Genomic DNA, 17,481 nt, shown 5'->3' on the forward strand with positions numbered 1-17,481 from the left:
TTTTTGTTACATACCCTTAATAAAAATATTTATTTTAGGCACAATTCAGATTCAGAAGCGTCAACAGTTAGTCAGAAAGATACATGAAGATGAATTGAATGATATGAAGGATTATCTTTCCCAGTGTCAGCAGGAACAAGAATCTTCTATAGATTATAAGGTATGTGCCACTAACAAATATTTAAAATAATTGTTAGCAATTATTTTGCTTATTAGTTAGAGCTTATTGTGCTTATTAGTGCAGATTAGTAAATCAGTAATAATGCTGATCATTATTGAATTGAGTACGGGTACTTAGTGTGTCTTAGTGATTGTCATGAGCGCACCATATAGAGTATTTCTCTTATTCTCACAACATGTGAATTAAGCAATTACTAACTTGTATAGGTGGGAAAGAGGTTTAGAAAAAAAGTTAAGTGACTTTCTCAAGGTAGCAACTGGCAGAGCTGGTTTGTTTTTGTTTGTTTGTTTGTTTATTTGAGATGGAATCTCGCTCTGTTGCCCAGGCTGGAGTGCAGTGGTGCAACCTCAGGTTGCTGCAACTTCCACCTCCTGGGTTCAAGCGATTCTTGTGCCTCAGCCTCCCACGTAGCTGGGATTACAGGTGTGCACCACTATGCCCAGCTAATTTTTTTGTATTTTTAGTAGAGACGGGGTTTCACTATGTTGGCCACGCTGGTCTCGAACTCCTGACCTCTGTCTACCCACCTCAATCTCCTGAAGAGCTGGGATTACAGGTGTCAGCCACCATGCCCGGCCATGGCCTTTTTTTGTTTCGTTTTGTTTGGGAGAGCTAATTAATTGATTCTAAGGATTTGACTTAAGAACTCTTATCCTTAGCTGCTATTTTATAGTTAACATCTTTTATAAGTGACATTTTATATGTGTATATAGACATTTTTATTAACATTATTTTCACAGAGCGAAGCAAACATTTTCAGTCGGCAGGAGGGAAAGAGGAGAGTTGTGGTTTTATAACCTCTCTAAGATCTTCTCTTGATCAGGGGACATAGCCATTCCTTTCCATTGTTTTTTTTATTCTGATGGAAGGGAGAGCATGTTATGTTTTTCTGCCTATAACTCACCTAGATCTCATCTCACGGGACTGTACTGTCCATTCTGTCATTACCTAACACCTCTGTGGGTTTATGAGGATCAGCAAAATAGCTGGTCTCCTATCTAGTTTTTTCCTAGGAAGGATATAGAGAGAAACTCAGGGTAGAAAAACAAGCTATGTCTGGGTGTGGTGGCAACCTCCCAAATTCCCAAAGTTGGTGACTTTGGGAGGCTGAGGTAGGTGGATTGCTTGAGCCCAGGAGTTCAAGACCAGCCTGGCCAATATGGTGAAACCTTGTCTCTACTAAAAATACAAAAATTAGCTGGGTGTGGTGGCACATACCTGTAATCCCAGCTTTTTGGGAGGCTTAGGCACAAGAATTGCTCGAATCTGGGAGGCAGAGGCAGAGGTTATAGTGAGCTGAGATCACGCTATTGCACTCCGGCCTGGGCCACAGAGGAAGACTGAGTCTCAAAAAAAAAAAAAAAAAAAAAAAAAAAAGGAAAAGGAAAGAAAAGCTATTGTTTTTTCCTCCATTTTTCCACCCCCAATTCTCACACTTAATTTATGTATGCTTCCCTTACAGGTTATATTTCTTGAAAAGACAAAAATACTACTTTGTAACTAAATTGTATCTTTCAGGGAGGTACGTCTCCCATCCAGGTACTAACCAGGCCAGACCCTGCCTAGCTTCTGCCATCAGAGGAGATTGGCCGCATTCAGGGTTTTATGGCTGTAGACACAGGGAGGTACTTCTGAAGTTAATTACAAATAGTTCAGTTTTTCCTACCTGTATTAGAAGATGCCATTTTCTTCTTCACCACAATGTTTTCTGGTTCCATAGGATAACATTGGCTTTTGGAAAACTCACCATGCATAAATCTCTAGAGAGAGGTTGTAGTTTGGTTTGGGTTTGGGTTTTGTTTTTTTTTTTTCTGAGATGGAGCCTCGCTCTGTTGCCCAGGCTGGAGTGCAGTGGGGTGATCTCAGCTCACTGGAACCTCTGTGCCCTGGGTTCAAGTGATTCTCCTGCCTCAGTCTCCCAAGTAGCTGGGATTACAGGCTCCCTCCACCATGCCCGGTTCATTTTTTGCATTTTCAGTAGAGATAGGGTTTCACCATGTTGGCCAGGCTGGTCTTGAACTCCTGACCTCAGGTAATCTGCCTGCCTCGGCCTCCCAAAGTGCTGGGATCACAGGTGTTGAGTCATTGCGCCTGGCCTGTTTTTTTTGTTTTTGTTTTTGTTTTTGTTTTTTAAGAGACAGGGTTTCATTCTTATTGCCCAGGCTGGAGTGCAGTGGTGCGATCATGGCTCACTGCTGCCTTAACTTCCTGGGCTCAAGCAATCTTCCTGGCTTTTAGCCTCTCAAGTAGCTGCGACCACAAGCATACGCCACCATGTCCAACTTGGTTTTTAAATTTTTTGTAGAGATGGGGTCTCACTATGTTGCCCAGGCTATTCTGGAACTTCTGGGTTCAAGTGATCCTCCCTCCTTGGCCTCAAAATGCTGGGATTAAAGGATTGAGCCACTCTGCCCAGCTAGAGAGCCAGTTTTTGCAGATCTCTTGTTTCTGGCTGTTAAGTGTGGATCAGATAGATTTTGAAGCTCTTTGGAAGACCTGGTCAGGATCTGCTTATGTCAACATCATATTTCCTGCGTGAGGAATGCTGTACTCTTCTTTCATCCTGTGGCTTCCTGTGCTTGTGCATTTCAAGATTATGCCACACCAGTGCATCAGTCTCTTCTACTCCACACTCCCCTGCTGTTGGGTAGAAGAAACTTCTTTTCTCTCATACAGGTAGAGCAGATAAAATGACTGTGATTAAATTTTAAATCTTTATTTGTTCTCTGAAGATTAATGAGCCAGAAAGTGAAGCAGTCATTTTAGATAGTTATTTTTCAAGTGTAAAATAGTGTCATTCTCTTAAAGGAGTTTTTTTTTTTTTTTTTTCCTTTTTTTTTTCTTGTTTCTGAATCCAGGTAATTGACTGCTCTGACTCAAATGGGGTAACCATAACATTTGTGATAAATTAAGCCAAATTTAAGTATCATTTTGCAGATTTATACATAAGATATTTTTAATTCGATGTATAATGCTGTAAGAACCTATTAAATCATATTGTTTAAGTTTTGACTGTTTTTGGTTAAATTTTGTTACTAATGCATATGTTTGAAAGAAAATTCAAATCAGTCAAGGATACCCTTATCGAAGCAGTAAAATTCTATAAGCCGAATTGACCATGATTTCTACCACGGGTGCTGACTTTCAGTTATAGTAATCTATAGATTACTCTTCAGAGTTATATTAATCTGTACAGATTACAGAACTGCTGTAATCTGAGTGACAGTCACTTCAAAAGTTTACCATAAAATTGGATAAGTTAGTTATAAATGTTCAAGATTCAGTCTGTCTTCTAACATGCTTATAGAATTTCTGGCTTGTCTGTACTTACTTAGAAATGTTAATTGCATAGGACTAAAATGTTTCAAATAGGACTAAGATTGTTAGAATTTCATCCTTTGAAGGGTACACTGAGTACAATTTTTGAAGCCATAAGTCAGCTCTCGATGTAATTTTACTTTTATTTTTTATTTGTTTATTTTTTTGAGACAGAGTCTCACTCTGTCGCTAGGCCGGAGTGCAGTGGTGCGATCTCGGCTCACTGCAACATTTGCCTCCCGGGTTCAAGCGATTCCCCTGCCTCAGTCTCCCAAGTAGCTGGGAGTACAGGCGCATGCCACCATGCCCAGCTAATTTTTGTATTTTTAGTAGAGACGGGGTTTCACCACGTTGGCCAGGATGGTCTCGATCTCTTGATCTCGTGATCCACCCACCTCAGCCTCCCAAAGTGCTGGGATTACAGGCATGAACCACCACGCCCAGCTAATAATTTTACCTTTTATAAAAGGTAATTTACCTTCCCGATTCAGAAAAGCCTTTAGTCCTGCAAGCTCTAGCTAACTTTCTGTCTTTTAAATTCTTCCAGCCGGGCATGGTGGTTCATGCTTGTAATGCCAGCACTTTGGGAGGTTGGAGAGTCGCTTGAACTCAAGAGGCAGAGGTTGCAGTGAGCCGAGATTGCGCTACTGCACTCTAGTCTGGGCGACAGAGTGATTCTCCATCTCAAAAAAAAAAAAAAAAAAAAAATTCTTCCGCCATGCTATAGTTCTCAATTTGATGTAGCTCTCTGCTGTGTTGCATATGAACCCTGTATTTCCCAATGTTTATACTATTGAAAATACTACCTGAGGGGTAGTATCTGTAGAAGTAAAGACACAAAAGCTTATGGGGGTATTATATCTTAAAGATTTAAGTTCAGCTTTTAAAGCACTTGACATTTTACTTCTTCTCTTTCAAAAAAAAAATGTAGTCATTGAAAGAAAATCTTGCAAGGTGTTGGACACTTACTGAAGCAGAGAAGATGTCCTTTGAAACTCAGAAGACGAACCTTGCTACAGAAAATCAGTATTTACGAGTATCCCTGGAGAAGGAAGAAAAAGCCTTATCCTCATTACAGGAAGAGTTAAACAAACTAAGAGAACAGATTAGAATATTGGAAGATAAAGGGGCCAGTACTGAATTAGTTAAAGAAAATCAGAAACTTAAGCAGCATTTGGAAGAGGAAAAGCAGAAAAAACACAGCTTTCTCAGTCAAAGGGAGACTCTGTTGGCAGAAGCAAAGATGCTAAAGAGGGAACTGGAGAGAGAACGACTAGTAACTACGGCTTTAAGAGGGGAACTCCAGCAGTTCAGTGGTAGTCAGTTACATGGCAAGTCAGATTCTCCCAATGTATATACTGAAAAAAAGGAAATAGCAATCTTACGGGAAAGACTCACTGAGCTGGAACGGAAGCTAACCTTCGAACAGCAGCGTTCTGATTTGTGGGAAAGATTGTATGTTGAGGCAAAAGATCAAAGTGGAAAACAAGAAACGGATGGAAAAAAGAAAGGGGGCAGAGGAAACCACAGGGCTAAAAATAAGTCAAAGGAAACACTTTTGGGTTCAGTTAAGGAAACATTTGATGCCATGAAGAATTCTACCAAGGAGTTTGTAAGGCATCATAAAGAGAAAATTAAGCAGGCTAAAGAAGCTGTGAAGGAAAATCTGAAAAAATTCTCAGATTCAGTTAAATCCACTTTCAGACATTTTAAAGATACCACCAAGAATATCTTTGATGAAAAGGGTAATAAAAGATATGGTGCTACAAAAGAAGCAGCTGAAAAACCAAGAACAGTTTTTAGTGACTATTTACATCCACAGTATAAGGCACCTACAGAAAACCATCATAATAGAGGCCCTACTATGCAAAATGATGGAAGGAAAGAAAAGCCAGTTCACTTTAAAGAATTCAGAAAAAATACAAATTCGAAGAAATGCAGTCCTGGGCATGATTGTAGAGAAAATTCTCATTCTTTCAGAGAGGCTTGTTTTGGTGTATTTGATTGTGCTCAACAAGAGTCCATGAGCCTTTTTAACACAGTGGTGAATCCTGTAAGGATGGATGAATTTAGACAGATAATTCAAAGGTACATGTTAAAAGAACTGGATACTTTTTGTCACTGGAACGAACTTGATCAGTTCATCAATAAGTTTTTCCTAAATGGTGTCTTTATACATGATCAGAAGCTCTTCACTGACTTTGTTAATGATGTTAAAGATTATCTTAGAAACATGAAGGAATATCAAGTAGATAATGATGGAGTATTTGAGAAGTTGGATGAATATATATATAGACACTTCTTTGGTCACACTTTTTCCCCTCCATATGGACCCAGGTCGGTTTACATAAAACCGTGTCATTACAGTAGTTTGTAACATTTGTAGATTGGATAGCATTTTTAGGATTTGATGAGTTTCTTAGAAGGTTACAGTTTCTAAGAGCTGTGCTTTATTGCCACTGAGAGAATTCAGAATAAATTGAAAGATGGAGTCTAAAAATTATTAGCTGTTACAAATGGAACATTTCATTATAATCTAATCACTTTGACTTGAGCAAATGGTTTAATTTTTATCTTAAAAATCAGTTAAGAATATATAAAATCATATTTTGGCCAAGTTTGTTTCTTTTCATTATAGTTTATATGAGAAGATCACCTTAAGTGAAATTATTTTCCTTTAATCTTTTATGTATTTATTCACTTTCGGAAGCTAGGAGTGAGCAACACAAATTTTACTGTGAAGTCAGAAGAGCTCATATATAATAATTCTAATGTCCCACGTAGTTTCACTTGTCCATTCCATGTACCAGCCTAGTTATGATACTTAGTCACATACGTATCTTTGATAAAGGTAGAGGCACAAAGAGGCAAACTGAGCAAGGCAAATTCTAATGTGTGTACCTCATAATAACTTTTTATCCATTTTCATCTTTATATTCTGTAACATGAAACTTACCTAATCTTAAAATGTTAGCTTCACTTTTTACCTTTGAAATACTTAATCTTTCTGAATAAATATAATGTGTCTATAAAATAATGAGACTGATTCTGGTGTCTTTAGTCATTAAGCAGGTATCTAGTCCTATAATGAACAAAGGTGAGGCTGCCTTGAGGAGACAAGTGAAAAATTTTTGCTTTAAAGGAGCTCAGAAGCTAAGTAAATAAATGAAATTAAGGTATGGGGGCATGGTGGCCTCAGGCTGTCTGGAGATGTTTGGAAAGGCTTCTTGAGTGAGGTGGCCTTTGAACTGAACTTAGTTTTTAAAGTAGCTTTTGGAAGAGAAATGAGAATTTGCTATGCAGACAGGAAAGGGAATTTCACTTAAAAGGAAAGTCATTTGGAGATGTGAAGATAACACTGCTTTAAGGAAGCAGGGTAGTGCTGGAGGATAAGACATGCAGACCATGAAGGGCCCCATTTTATGCTAAAGATTTTGTCCTGTAGGACATGGAGAACCTCTGAAGAATTTTCAAGGCGGGTGGGATAAGATTATATCGTATTTTAGATTACAATAGTCCCCCCTTATCTTCAGGATATATGTTCCAAGACCCCCAGTGGATGCTGGAAACCAGGGATAGAATGTAATTCTATATATACTATGCATGAATTTCTTTTTCCTTCTTTACAGTCTCACTGTATAGGTTTGTTCTTACCATAGATCTTACCAATCTCAGCATACTTTTGTTTCTCTTACTGAGAACCTTCACCCTTTCACTTAAAGGAGGCACTTTATAGCTTCTCTTTGGCATATCCAAATGCCAGCATCACTATTGTATTTTGGGGTCATTATTAAGTTACTTAATCTCCTTAATAGTCCTTATCTTAGGGATACTTGAACACAAGCGCTGTGGTAGGATAACAGTATATCTGATTAACAGACTGCTACTAGGTGATTAATGGATGGGTAGTGTAAATACACGATAAAAGGATGATTCACATCCCATGTGGGATGGAGCAGAACTGCATTATTTCATCACATTACTCAGAACAGGCATATAATTGAAAACTTATGAATTATTTCTTTTCTTATTTGAGATGGAATCTCGCATTGTCAGCCAGGCTGGAGGGCAGTGACACGATCTCAGCTCACTGCAACCTCTGTCTCCTGGGTTCCGGTGATTCTCCCCCCTAGCCTCCTAAGTAGCTGGGACTATAGGCGTGCGCCACCACACCCGGCTAATTTTCATATTTTTAGTAGAGACGGTTTCACCATGTTGGCCAGGCTGTTCTCGAACTCCTGACCTCAAGTGATCCATACATCTCCACCTCCCAAAGTGCTGGGATTACAGTTGTGAGCCACTGTGCCGCGCCTAAAACTGATGAATTATTTCTGAAATTTTCTATTTAACATTTTCAGACCACAGTTGACCACAGGTAACCAAAACCTCAATCACAGAAAGTAAAGCCGTGGATAAGGCGGGACTAATGTATTGGCAGCAGCCTAGAGGATTGATAGGAAAGGTGTGAAGCTAGTACGTGGTCAATAGAATACAGACATGAGCTGATGAGCATCTAAACTGGGACAATAGTAGTAGAAGAGGAAAGGAGAAAACATTTGGAAAATAGTAACATTGATATTTCTTGTGAAGGAGAAGTAGAAAGTAACAGTGACTTCTAGATTTCTGGGTTGGGTCATCTGTTGGATAGTAGTACCACTGAGATAGGGAATTCAAGGTTTGGGGCAAGGGTAACTGGAGATGAGAATTGTGTTTGGAGGTAACTACTGACATTCAAGTGGAGAGGGTTAGTTGGCAGTTAGTTCTATGGTCATCTCTTTTGCCGAGACTGTATATTTATCAGACTCCTGGGAGAACACCAACATCTATGGGGTTGTAGGGAAGGCTAAGGACAAGAGTGGGGAGTGGTATCATGAAAATCCAAAAGCCATCTCAAGTGAAAGGAATAAATGTGTCATGCTTTTTAAAAAGTTGATGTGCAGAAAATGTTTTCTTGGCTTGGAAACTGGGCGGCCAGGGGATGACAGTATGGACTTCAGTAAAGTAGTGACGGAAGCCTGATTGTAGACATTGAGGAAAGCGGTGTAGGTGTTGTGAGCTTTGCTGTAAGAAAAAGTCGAGACTTCTGTTTTGCTTTGTTTGTGAGAGATGTGTATGTATTTCTGCTGAGTGATAAAGCCAACGCGGAGGGACTGATTTTTATAGGAAAGGAGGAAAAATAATGGAAACACATCTCATTATTTTATTGTCACATTTCTTTTCTTTGTTATCTTTTGAGTGTTTCCCCTTTTTGCCAGTAGAGTTATTGTCTATTTTTTCTTTTATAGGACAAAAAAACTAATACAGACTCCTTTATTTTTATATGGATATACTAGGATTGTAATTCAGATATTTAATATCTTTTTTCGGTGTTCAGATAATAGATTAATGGAGAAAACATTTAAAATTGTTTTAAATTTAAATACATTGAACTCTAACATAGATGAAAAATGTGTTTACTGCTTTCAGTCGACCTGATAAAAAGCAACGTATGGTAAATATTGAAAACTCCAGGCATCGAAAACAAGAGCAGAAGCACCTTCAGCCACAGCCTTATAAAAGGGAAGGTAAATGGCATAAGTATGGTCGCACTAATGGAAGACAAATGGCAAATCTTGAAATAGAATTGGGGCAATTACCTTTTGATCCTAAATACTGATTCACAATTGAGTTAAATTAGACAACTGTAAGAGAAAAATATATGCTTTGTACAATGTTTGGTATTGAAACTAATGAAATTACCAAGATGACAATGTCTTTTCTTTTGTTTCTAAGTATCAGTTTGATAACTTTATATTATTACTCAGAAGCATTAGTTAAAAGCCTACTAACCTGCATTTTCCTGTAGTTTAGCTTCATTGAATTTTTTTTGACACTGGAAATGTTCAACTGTAGTTTTATTAAGGAAGCCAGGCATGCAACAGATTTTGTGCATGAAATGAGACTTCCTTTCAGTGTAAGAGCTTAAAGCAAGCTCAATCATACATGACAAAGTGTAATTAACACTGATGTTTGTGTTAAATTTGCAGCAGAGCTTGAGAAAAGTACATTGTTCTGGAATTTCATCATTAACATTTTATAATCTTACACTCACTTCTTGTCTTTTTGTGGGTTCAAGTGCCCTCTGACTTGGAAGAATTTGCTGCCCTCTTAAGAGCTTGCTGACTTGTTTTCTTGTGAAATTTTTTGCACATCTGAATATCGTGGAAGAAGCAATAAAACTACACCATGAGGAAAACTAAAGGTCTTTATTTAAAATCTGGCATTGTATTAACATGTAATTTTATACTATGTGGTATTTTATACATTTCCTCAGTAGTGATATTTGGTAAAGCAGTTCATACAGCTTTTTTCTAAGTTCCATGAATCTTAACCAGTGTTTACTGAAGTATTTAAGCAGCATCTGAATATTTCCACTCAGCAATGTTAATTTATCTCGGAAAGTTCAGAATTTCATCTTCGTGCTGAATTTCCCTTTTAACTTCCGTTCATAGACATATACGTGACTTCCAATTCGACCCTCCGGCAAGTGAGTGTGGAAGAAAACAGCAGTTCTGTTATAATTGCTTGAAATTAGGAAAGCGCTTATTTCCTAGAAGCAAATAAATGTTTAAGTAAATAAAGGCTACATTTTGCTGAGTACTGTTTCAGTCAATTTTAGAATTGCCTATTCTAATTGTTTTCTACAACTTTTTGCTTAATGAAAATTAACTTATAGGAAGTAAAATACCTTGATAGTTACAGAACTGGGGCTCATTTTGACTGGAGAAAAGACTAATTATGAAATGTGGGTTGAAACAGACCATAAAAAGGTTATATTATCTATTTACCTGAGGGTTTCCTAAACCTGGGGTAAAATTAAAATACTGAGTTTTCCTCTTTTTCACGTTTACTTACCTCTTCCAAAATGCTGAAGGTGATCAAGTGAGTAGGCAATGATGCATCATCATGAAACTCTCTATGTAACCAGTTTAAGGGATTTAGGTAAAATACATCTGCTTCATCAAGATAATGACTTTTTCCAGTCAGGTCTGGGGGGCACTGGAGAAATCTCATGGGAAGTGGGCAGTGAACGTGGCTATGAAAAGAAAAGTTACCATAATAAATACAAGTAAAACATGAAAGTTTTCATTAGTCTTAAGATATGTCATTTATACTTAGCAAAATGTGAAATCTGAATCTGTAAACTGTGTTGCAGTTAAGTGAAGGAGCAAGCCTTTAACTCATTTTCTCAAAGATAAAAAACATGCTTCTCATACCATGTACCTATGCAGCAGCAGCAGTATAACCTGTAAGCCCAAACTAGTGCATAGAAGTCCATTTCAAGGAGGGAAGTAGGTGAGTAGGGGGACTCAACATTCTGTAGCATTGGTATTCTGTTCCAGAAACATAAATAGTCCTCAGGACCAGGTAAGTTAACTTGTTAATAGGAGAGTAATTCTCCATAGGTGTATTTGATAAAGTAGAAAACTGTGGTCATAATCAGAAAGGATTCTTTCTCTCTTCCCTTTCTGCTCTCATAGGGGACGGATCACAAGCTTACATGGCAAGTTTTTTTTTTTTTTTTTTTTTTTTTCTGGAGACAAGAGTTTTGCTCTCGTCACTCAGGCTGGAGTGCAATGGCGCAATCTCAGCTCACTACAACTTCCACCTCCCAGGTTCAAGCAATTCTCCTGTCTCAGCCTCCCAGGTAGCTGGGATTACAGGCGCCCACCAACCACGCCTGGCTGATTTTTGTATTTTTTAGTAGAGATGGGGTTTCACCATGTTGGCCAGGCTGGTCCTGAACTCCTAACCTCAGGTGATCCACCCGGCCTCGGCCTCCCAAAGTGGTGGGATTACAGGTGTGAGCCACTATGCCCAGCCACATGGCAAATTTGAAGTGTTTTTTTTTTTTTTCTTATATATTTATATAAGATTGAGAAGTAGAGAGCAACATATGTCCATTGATTAACATCCAAATAAGTAATGGTTTTATCGTGGCATAGAAAGACTAGAGTAGGCCGGGCGCAGTGGCTTATGCCTGTAGTCCCAGAATTTTGGGAGGCCGAGGCATGTGGATCACTGGAGGTCAGGAGTTCAAGACCAGCCTGGCCAACATGGTGAAACCCTGTGTCTACTAAAAGTACAAAAATTAGCTGGGCATGGTGGCATGCGCCTGTAGTTCCAGCTACTCAGGAGGCTGAGGCAGAACAATTTCTTGAACCCAGAAGACGGAGGTTGCAGTGAGCTGAGATCATACGCCACTGTGCTCCAGCCTGGGCGACAGAGCAAGACTCTGTCCCAAAACAAACAAAAAAAAGATTAGAGTATAAAAAAGATGGATTCATTTCTAATACCAGTTATGACAATTTAAGCCAGTTACTTAGGTCATGCAAAAAGCCATGTTTATAAGTGCCTTAGGAAAAATTAAACCTCACTGATACAAACATTTAAAATTTCCAGTTAGAAATGAAGTTAATAATTATGCAGGAGGTTTATTTTATTTATGAAATGCATATAAATTAAATGTATACAAGACCTAATAATGATTTATTGGAAATGAAGGTCTTGTTTCAAAGGGAAGCAGAAATTCCTCAGAAAAAGCTGCCGGCCTACTCTAGTCTTTCTATGCCACAGTAAAGCCATTACTTATTTGGATGTTAATCAATGGACATATGTTGCTCTCTACTTCCAAGTCTGATGCAAAATAGGCATCAGACCTTCCTCTCTTGTGTGCTTTGAAAAGGTGTGGAGAACTTGGTGAACTATTCAAAGCCTAAGATATCAACTGACTACAATTAAGTATAAAGAACATCTTGGTACCTCTAGGATTCCTGTTCTCTACACTATTATCCCTAATGTGAGCACGGAGAATCAATGTCCCTTTTTCAGCCACATATACATATAGTAGGGAATCCTCAAGTTGAAAGGATACTTGATGTCTTCCATTTAGCCTGTGGTTTTTGCTAGGATCTCCATTTTTCTAAATTGTATATTAATTACTGGCATTAATGATTAGTTAAATAGGAGTATTCCAAGTGTTAAATTCCCCTAAAATGATAACCACAGTGATTAAATTAATTGAACGTGCACAGGAGACATTAACTCCAGATTGTTTAAAGCCAGACTGAGTTAAATAGTTATAGATTTTATGTATGTATTTATTTTTAGGCAGAGTCTTGCTCTGTCGCCCAGGTTGGAGTGCAGTGGTACGACCTCAGCTCACTGCAACCTCTGCCTCCCGAGTAGCTAGGACTACAGGCATGCGCCACAACACCTGGCTAATTTTTTTGTATTTTAGTAGAGTCAGGGGTTCACCATGTGGCCCAGGCTAGTCTCGAACTCCTGAGCTCAGGCAATCTGCCCGCCTCAGCCTCACAAAGTGCTAGGATTACAGGCGTGAGCCACCATGCCCAGCCTGGTATATAATTTTCTGTAGGAAATCTGGCTCCTTTGCCCCTGTACCATTACTGGGTAATTGGTAACTAATACAGCTTCCTGAAATACAAGCACAGGACCAAATGGATGTCTTCTTAAAGGCCATACATAGTTAAGGCAATTTTAGTATATTTCCCAGAAACACTTAATTCAAGCATTAGAATATCATCTAGTCGCATTCCCTAATTTTTACAGGTGAGACAACTGATGTCCAAAGATATTAAAAATCTAGTTTAAGGCTGGGCACGGTGGCTCACACCTGTAATCCCAGCGCTTTGGGAAGGCTGAGGTGGGTGGATCACCTGAGGTTGGGAGTTCCAGATCAGCCTGACCAACATGGAGAAACCCCGTCTCTAATAAAAATACAAAATTAGCCGGGCGTGGTGGCACATGCCTGTAATCTTAGCTATTCAGGAGGCTGAGGCAGGAGAATTCGCTTGAACCCGGGAGGCAGAGTTTGTAGTGAGCCAAGATCATGCCATTGCACTCCAGCCTGGGCAACAAGAGCAAAACTCCATCTAAAAAAAAAAAAAAGTCTAGTTTAAGATGAGGGCAATAATCCAGTAGTAAATCTGGACTAAAATCCATGCTTTTTTTTTTTTGAGACAGAGTCTTGCTCTGTTGCCCAGGCTGGAGTGCAGTGGTGCAATCTTGGCTCACTGCAAGTTCCGCCTCCTGGGTTCACGCCATTCTTCTGCCTCAGCCTCCCAAGTAGCTGGGACTACAGGCGCCCACCACCACACCTGGGTAATTTTTTGTATTTTTAGTAGAGACGGGGTTTCACCGGGTTAGCCAGGATGGTCTCGATCTCCTGACCTCATGATCCACCCGCCTTGGCCTCCCAAAGTGCTGGGATTACAGGCGTGAGCCACTGTGCCCGGCCTAAAAATCCATGTTTTAAGATTAATTCAAATTGTGTAAAGATGTATCAGAGATTTGTAGTAAGGTAAGTAATACATGAGTTTCTTTACTAAGACTATCAGATACCTACAAATTGTTTTATACTGATTTAAATCAGAATTAAGTGTAAGTAAATTGTTTTTAAAGAATAATAAAGTTTACGGCCAAGCGCGGTGGCTCACGCCTGTAATCCCAGCACTTTGGGAGGCCAAGGTGGGTGGATCACGAGGTCAGGAGATCGAGACTACCCTGGCTAACACGGTGAAACCCCATCTCTACTAAAAATAGAAAAAATTAGCTGGGCGTAGTGGCGGGCACCTGTGGTCCCAACTACTCGGGAGGCTGAGGCAGCAGAATGGCGTGAACCTGGGAGGCGGAGCTCGCAGTGAGCCGATGAGCCGAGATAGCGCCACTGCACTCCAGCCTGGGCAACAGAGCAGACACCATCTCAAAAAAAAAAAAAAAAAAGTTTATTTAAAACATTTTCTTTGACACAGTTCAAGTGTTTTAAATTCCATCAGTGAATAATATAAGTGGGAGTTTAAAATTTATCATTTGATCAATGACCAATTAATTCAAATCCAGGAATCTGAAAGGGAATTTTAAAGTAGTCAGTTTCAGTTTCTTAACAGTGTATAGTGGAACATCTTTTATTACCTGTAATAAGGAGTAGAGTGGCAAGGCATCATTATAAATATTGAAGCTGAAGATTTATTGGGATTGTTGTAACAAACTTTTTGAATATGACTCATGACATCAAGAGTACCTCGTTGATGAACTAAACCAGTATAAAGGGCGAGGAACAAATTTGATAAAAACAGGAAACTTAGAGCTGGTTTCTTCCATGTTTTCAGGTGGGTTAATGAGTATCCTATATGAAGACAGACATATTGAACCTTAACACTGCCAATCTTTTGTTAACTGCAAATACATCTGTAATTTTTAATGGAAATAGCAAAAACTGTAATACTGTTATAGACAAATAAGAAATAAGCAATAAGTCATATCTCTGATCATTCACTACTATTGTCATCTAGGTCTTGACTTTTTCTAGTAAAAGGTACTGAGGTATAGTGGAAAGATTATGGTTATGGAGTCCAACAGGTCCAGATTTGAATTCCAGTTCTAGCACAAGTTATTTTACTTTGCTGATCATTGGGATAATAGTACCTTATTCAAGTGTTAGAAAAAATGTCCAGTGACTGCCCTGGTACATAGTAGTTGCTAAATAAATAGGACTTTTAATTATTCAATTTACCTACCTCTTTAATCTCCCAAGCACTAATAACTGGTATTTTAGTGTGTAATACGAGTTTCAATAATGTGTCCTCTTAGGAAAATAAGCCATTGGGCACCTGGGAGATTTTCCATAAGTATATGAGTGGAAGAAAAGGTGCTATGTCTTACTTTTTTTTTTTCCCACTAAGTGGGAAATTTTGTTTTCCCACTACAGTCAGGCAATTTGGAGATGCTGAACAATTTTTCTTTTTTGATTTACGAAAGGGGCAAACTCTTTGTGGGGCAAAACAAAACAAAAAACCAAAGGAAAAAAACAAGTAGAACGAATAGATGGGTATAAAAGGATAAGTAAAAGTCTCTCTCCCTTCTGATAGTCCTTTTCTTCAGCAACAGCCACTATTAATGGACATATTAGGATCTACTGAGAATACCAAGAATAGGCCTTTCCACTGGAAAAGATTAAGCTTATTAGTAAGCATGACATTTTGTTCATAATTTACATACACTCTTTCTATAGAACTAGATAATAGTTCTTTTTGAACTTGGGTATTCTTCATCCAAACCTTGGTTTGCCCAAAATGTTAGTACAATACTCAATGGGACCAAGGCAGTGTTTTTTATTTTGTTCCTCCTATGAATATGTTAATAACATCCACAGTTCATACCTCATGAGTTGGAATATCACATATCCATGTCACCTAGTACTTTTTAATCTACTTGAAATAGATCAGAAGATTAAAGAATAATCTGAAAAGTGGTGTGGTGAAAAATGTAGCAAGATTAAGAAAACTAAGCCTATCACTTAAATCTACATTTATAAGATGTTTGAAATGGTAAAATGAGGAACTTACTAAAAGGAATGATAATTAGAATTAGCTTTATTTGAAATAAAATAGCTGAGATGAGAGGATTGCTTGAGGCCAGGAGTTCAAGACTAGCCTGGGCAACATAGTGAGACTCCATTTAAAATAAAAAAAAAATTAGCCAGGCATGTAGTGCACACCTGTAGATCCAGCTACTGGGAAGGCTGAGGCAGGAGGTTCACCTGTGCTCATGAGTTTGAGGGGACAGTGAGCTATGACCACACCACTGTACTCCAGCCTGGGTGACACCCTGTCTCTATGAAAATAAAAATGAATAAAATAGGGCCAGGTGCGGTAGCTCACACCTGTAATCCCAGTACTTTGGGGGGCCAAGGCAGGCGGATCACTTGAGGTCAGGAGTTCAAGACCAGCCTGGCCAACAGAGGTGAAACCCCATCTCTACTAAAATATAAAAATTAGCCGGGCATGGTGTTAGAGGTTGCAGTGAGCTGAGATCACGCCACTGTACTCCAGCCTGGGCAACAGAGTGAAACTCTGTCTCAAAATAAATAACAAAATAGGATTCTAAAAGTTCAACCATCTGTAATAACCCCAATCACAGACACAGCAGATCCCCAAATATAAGTTGAAGCACTTAACTTGGGTTGGTAGGCTAAAACAACATCTACTTTAGTAGGCTCAAATACAAAAAGCTACATTACAGCCTTGTCTTTGTCTGTACTGCTATAATGGAATACCTGAGGCTGGCTAATTTATGTTTACTTGGCTCATGGTCCTGCAGGATGTACAAGAAGCATCCACTGGTGAGGGCTTCAGGCTGCTTCCACTCATGGCAGAAGGTGAAGGGAAGTCAGTGTGTGCAGAGATCACATGGTGAGAGAGCAGAAGCAAGAAAGTGGAGGGTGCCAGGCTCTTTTTTAACAGCCAGCACTTGGGGGAACTCTCATGGAACCTAATATAAGGAGAACTCACTTATTACCCCAGGATGGTGCCAAGCCATTCATGAAAGCTCCACCCCCATGATCGAAGCACCTCCCATTAGGCCCCATCTCCAACAGTGGGGATCAAATTTCAACAAGGTTTAGGGGACAAACGTCCAAACTACAGCAAGCCCATCCTACAGCAAGGCCCTAGAAGATACAGTTTGTTCTCAATTATTTGAAGATTCTTATAAGGTGAGCATGTGTAAAGTGATTCACTTATTAATAATTTGTTCATTCAAGGCCGGTGGTGGTGGCTTACGCCTGTAATCCCAGCACTTTGGGAGGCCAAGGCAGGCCGATCACGAGGTGAAGAGATGAAGACCATCCTGGCCAACATCGTGAAACCCCATCTCTACTAAAAATACAAAAATTAGCTGGGTGTGGAGGCACGTGCCTGTAGTCCCAGCTGAGGCAGGCTGAAGCAGAAGAAAGAATCACTTGAACCCGGCAGGCATAGGTTGCAGTGGGCTGAGATTGCGCCACTGCACTCCAGCCTGGTGACAGAGCGAGATGCCGTCTCAAAAAAAAAAAAACTATGGCACTAGGAATACAATAGTACAGGTAGGTGACACAAAATGGGAATACTTGGTGATCAAGAGTGTGAAAATAGCACTCTGGG

The 17,481-nt window shown here is 39.3% G+C and overlaps 2 protein-coding genes across 3 annotated transcripts in view; one reads left to right on the plus strand and one right to left on the minus strand.

The window, feature by feature from the left end:
- CCPG1 (cell cycle progression 1) overlaps nucleotides 1-10,135 on the plus strand; it is a 57,881-nt gene extending 47,746 nt beyond the window's left edge. For both annotated transcript variants that reach the window (XM_030814057.1, XM_030814058.1), the window contains exons 7-9: nucleotides 39-160; nucleotides 4,431-5,836; nucleotides 8,966-10,135. In XM_030814057.1, the coding sequence (XP_030669917.1) occupies nucleotides 39-160; nucleotides 4,431-5,836; nucleotides 8,966-9,155 (1,718 nt within the window). In that variant the 3' untranslated portion in view covers nucleotides 9,156-10,135. The remainder of the gene's footprint in view (nucleotides 1-38; nucleotides 161-4,430; nucleotides 5,837-8,965) is intronic.
- Nucleotides 9,730-17,481, minus strand: part of PIGB (phosphatidylinositol glycan anchor biosynthesis class B) — a 36,793-nt gene continuing 29,041 nt past the window's right edge. The window contains exons 10-12 of the mRNA XM_003266951.4: nucleotides 14,474-14,687; nucleotides 10,394-10,574; nucleotides 9,730-10,088 (exon numbers count right to left, since the gene is read on the minus strand). Of these exons, the coding sequence (XP_003266999.1) occupies nucleotides 9,942-10,088; nucleotides 10,394-10,574; nucleotides 14,474-14,687 (542 nt within the window). The 3' untranslated portion in view covers nucleotides 9,730-9,941. The remainder of the gene's footprint in view (nucleotides 10,089-10,393; nucleotides 10,575-14,473; nucleotides 14,688-17,481) is intronic.

This window comes from Nomascus leucogenys, chromosome 6 (genome assembly GCF_006542625.1).
Source record: "Nomascus leucogenys isolate Asia chromosome 6, Asia_NLE_v1, whole genome shotgun sequence".
Classification (NCBI taxonomy): domain Eukaryota; kingdom Metazoa; phylum Chordata; class Mammalia; order Primates; family Hylobatidae; genus Nomascus; species Nomascus leucogenys.